Genomic DNA, 3837 nt, shown 5'->3' with positions numbered 1-3837 from the left:
TAGAATACCTCACGAAACTATAAAAAATTTCGTTGTACTACTTTGTTTTAAAAATAATTCAAACAGAAGCTGAAGAGAAAGTCACCTAACAATTTTTATTGACAACGCCAGTAAAAAGAATATATTCTTTGTTACACAAAAACCAGACAAACGAATTTTCGTATTTAGTACAATTGTTATGTTCTGCATTGATGTAAGGACCCTCCAGATTGGGTTTATAGAATATATTACTTGCATTAGCAGTAACATCTTGGATGTAAACTTGATATATGCACGATGATTCGCACACGCCGAGATGCAGATTTTCTTCAGTAAAACCAAACAGACTGGCCTTCTCTGGACTCAATACATTTTGATATTCAACATTTCCAAAAACTGATCGATTGGCAATTCGTGCTCCAGTTCAAAGTTATGGTATTACATCTTTTCTTCCGGCAATTTTTCCAATTCATTTTCAAACAGTGTTTCACGGAGCATTTCGGCTTGTTCTTTAGTTGCCAATCTTTCGCCCAAATCCAGAAATATCTTCATCAATTTTCCAAATTAATTTTTACTAATTCTTCGCAGCGGAAAAAATGCGAACGCACGTCTCGTTTGTAAATACTATCTTAGTCACAAACATGCCGAATTTGCGAGATATCCTGAAAAAATTGTAAGACTATAAAAAAAGTAATAAAAGTTAATAGAAGGGAATTACATTACTGCATTACTATTTGTGTTTATTTCAATTTTTAAAAATCCGTATATTTTTCTTGCACTCTCAAAATAAAAATGTATTGACTTAATCACATTGTGATCATATATTGAAAATTTAGAAATGATATATATAAATTCATATAAATTAGAGAAATGTACATGTGTGTGCGTTTGTTTATGTTTACTTTAATCAACTGTAGAAAATGTTTTCTCATGCTAACATTTCTATTAGATTAAAATTGTTATTATAAATTGTTTATATAAAACGTCATCTATAAAATAAATATTAGTAAATATATATTACTAATGTTATGTATTTCATATAGATGATAGTTATATAATATTTAGAAATATAAATTGATTATGAAATTAGTTAAAACAATTTCAATATGAATTAGATTAAAGGATTTGAAGTACACACACATGTAAAATAAAATTAAAATGACATATTTCTGGTAGTAATGCTAAAAGGGATACGCGACTGGTGTTCGGGTGGCTTTAAGCCGCAGTCCGTACGAAAGAATAAATTCCATATTGTTATTGAATGAGTTAAATACCACAGGTTGAGGGATGTATCCCTGCATCCTCGTTTTTTTCAATACTTCATTAATATCATTCATTACATTAGGAATATTGGAATGATCAAACAATCTGCAATTTTCAGGAGTTAAATGGTTGTTTTTTTTGTAACATTTGGTATCTTTAATCCAACAACAATGCTCTCTGCAACAAAACGTCCATTGCATGGAACATCGGATTAACCTGGAACAATAAATATAAAACAATTTTTGATTATATTCTCTTCTCTTTAAATAAAAGACTTTATCTATGGATTACATAATTATTTTTAAAAGTAGAATTTATATTATAATACAAAATTCATTCATATAAATCATTTCATAATAAATTTTAGTTTAATAATATAAATATAATATTATGTAATATTTTAATATAACAGAATCCTATCTTATCCACATATTTATGTATATTAGGTTATTGAACTATTTTGATTAATAAAGTAGTAATTATATACTATTTTATATTTAAATACATATTATTGTTCAATATGCACAATGACAAAATTTAGTTAAAAATAAAGTTTTTAATTCTTGACTTTCTATTTCTCTTAAAAATGCATTCGTAATTTCGGTCCCGCTGAATAAATTATTTAACAAATTATTAAAATTATTAAAATTTTCGGTTAGTTTTAATCAATTGCGTAATTCTATACAAAGCTATCTGAAAAACTAAAAATAAGCAGAAATGATCTGTTTCATTGTGTGTTATAATATTATATAAATATTTTAATATCCATTGATCGCGCATGTAATAATAGGTCAAATTATATATGCTGTGCAAAAATGTTCCTACATTAACTTAAATTTCTGAAATAAGTCGTTGATAAACATTTTGAGAAATATTAAATATAAATTAGGCACAAATATTTTTTACCATCTTTTCCTTTCTTTTCTTCTTTCGTATCTTATCTCTTTCCTCCACTATTTTGTCTAATGCCCAGAATTTAGTTCCAAGATGTATCGGTAATTGAAGGATACTTTTCAATTGTTCTTTAGTCTCATTGCTGGATGCGCGATAAACCATCATAAGTCCTTCATATAAGCTATTCGAACTAAAGACAATATCTTTCCGTGGCATTATGTGAATAATTTTCTGCAGACATTGAAAGGTGAAATCGATATCTTCGATGACAACTGTTGATAAACATGGAAGACGAAAATGTGTTAATTAAGCTAAACTGACAAAGGCAGTAAATATAGATATTACAAGTAGAAAATCATAATTTATTTTACAATATCTCATCAAAATACAATTAAATTGATTTCTAGAAATCAAATGTTAATTTATTTTATATATATAAATATATAGTAATTAATAAAAAAAGACAACCGAAAAAAAAAGAAGACAAGAGGGCAAAATATTAAATAACAATATCCGAAAGATATTGTATAATATCTGCCCATGTTTACTAATATATCTACATAAACCCTTCGAATTATTGTGTATCGATAAAATATAATCAATGCTAACAGACCTCAAAATCAAACACATGATTCTAGAATAATTGAATCTAACGGATCGCAAAATTTATTTTATGACTATTGTTAAGCTATATTATTCAAAAATTTTATATAAAACAATATATATAGTAAATATTTGCGTAATAACAAATGTTTATTATTTAAAACATTAATATTATTATTCATTAAATTGTTATATACGCGAGATAAATTGGCGACAGACTTGTGTTACTTTATAATATATTATTTTTTGTGCAACCGGCGCGCGAAAAGTCGCCCTTACGCATGATGGAATTTTAGAAAGGGCTCTCTCTCCACGCACACGAAATATCGTAATCAACATGTGCGGGTCATAAATCGGCCGAGACTGCGAAATGTCACTCGGCTTCGCCTCGTGCGCCAAACTTCTGCACTCTCGTCCGATTTACGATCCCCCGCACTTGTCAGCTAATATACTATTAACTCACCAATTGTCTTATAACTTTCTGACATCGTGGTTTATAATGACAAAGTTGCTGCTTGGATTCTATCACGTGAACTGAGAGAAATGCTAATGATAAACCAATTTTCAACGAATTGGTGAGTGGTGTTAGGGAATTTCATTTAGTGAAAGAAGAAGAAAATATTATTAGAATCACATGTTCTCGTTCTGATTTCTAATTGGCTAACGACGATTCTGCGCGAGAATCAACCATGAAAAGCTTAATTTTCAAAGAATATTCGACTTATTTCTAAGAATGTTCGAGATATTCTTCGAATATGATCATTCTGTAAATTATTTCGAAAATATCAATTAATCTATTAGATACTATTAAATATTATTTCATGTTTCGCAGGTTTATAAAAACATTTATTTAATTTACAATTGAATAATAGTAGCATTAATTATATTAAAATTGAAAGTTTTGCTAGATGTAATTAGTATATAAATATGCGCATGTGAAATATATATATATATATATTATATATATATATGCTTTGTAATTGTTTTATATATCAAAATACAATAAAAGTAATATGATAAGAATAAGGTATATGACAAGAGTACACAGAATAAATGCTATTTTTTATTTTACACTCTATAGTAGATAGAAAAAATGAT

General features: G+C 27.4%; 1 protein-coding gene across 1 annotated transcript; it reads right to left on the bottom strand.

The window, feature by feature from the left end:
- Nucleotides 1-1293: 1293 nt before the first annotated feature.
- On the bottom strand, nucleotides 1294-3302 carry LOC146723701 (uncharacterized). The gene is made up of 3 exons (XM_085481321.1): nucleotides 3203-3302; nucleotides 2149-2408; nucleotides 1294-1458 (listed from the first exon to the last, which is right to left on the bottom strand). Exons 1-3 carry the CDS (start codon nucleotides 3225-3227, stop codon nucleotides 1399-1401), a joined length of 345 nt encoding a protein of 114 aa, XP_085337447.1. The 5' UTR covers nucleotides 3228-3302; the 3' UTR covers nucleotides 1294-1398.
- Nucleotides 3303-3837: the final 535 nt, after the last annotated feature.

This window comes from Nylanderia fulva, unplaced genomic scaffold (assembly GCF_048542155.1).
Source record: "Nylanderia fulva isolate GAGA-0341 unplaced genomic scaffold, ASM4854215v1 Scaffold1737, whole genome shotgun sequence".
NCBI classification, from domain to species: Eukaryota; Metazoa; Arthropoda; class Insecta; order Hymenoptera; family Formicidae; genus Nylanderia; species Nylanderia fulva.
Note: the sequence above shows the minus strand (reverse complement) of the source record. Positions and strands in the feature narration are given on the sequence as shown.

What these genes read in the sequence shown, in the direction of transcription:
- LOC146723701 (XM_085481321.1), bottom strand. Translation starts at nt 3,227, where the DNA reads ATGTCAGAAAGTTATAAGACAATTG. An exon ending in AGAAAGTTATAAGACAATTG is followed by an intron (nt 2,409 to 3,202) that starts GTGAGTTAATAG and finishes GTTTATCAACAG; the next exon opens with TTGTCATCGAAGATATCGAT. An exon ending in AGAAAAGAAAGGAAAAGATG is followed by an intron (nt 1,459 to 2,148) that starts GTAAAAAATATT and finishes TTATTGTTCCAG; the next exon opens with GTTAATCCGATGTTCCATGC.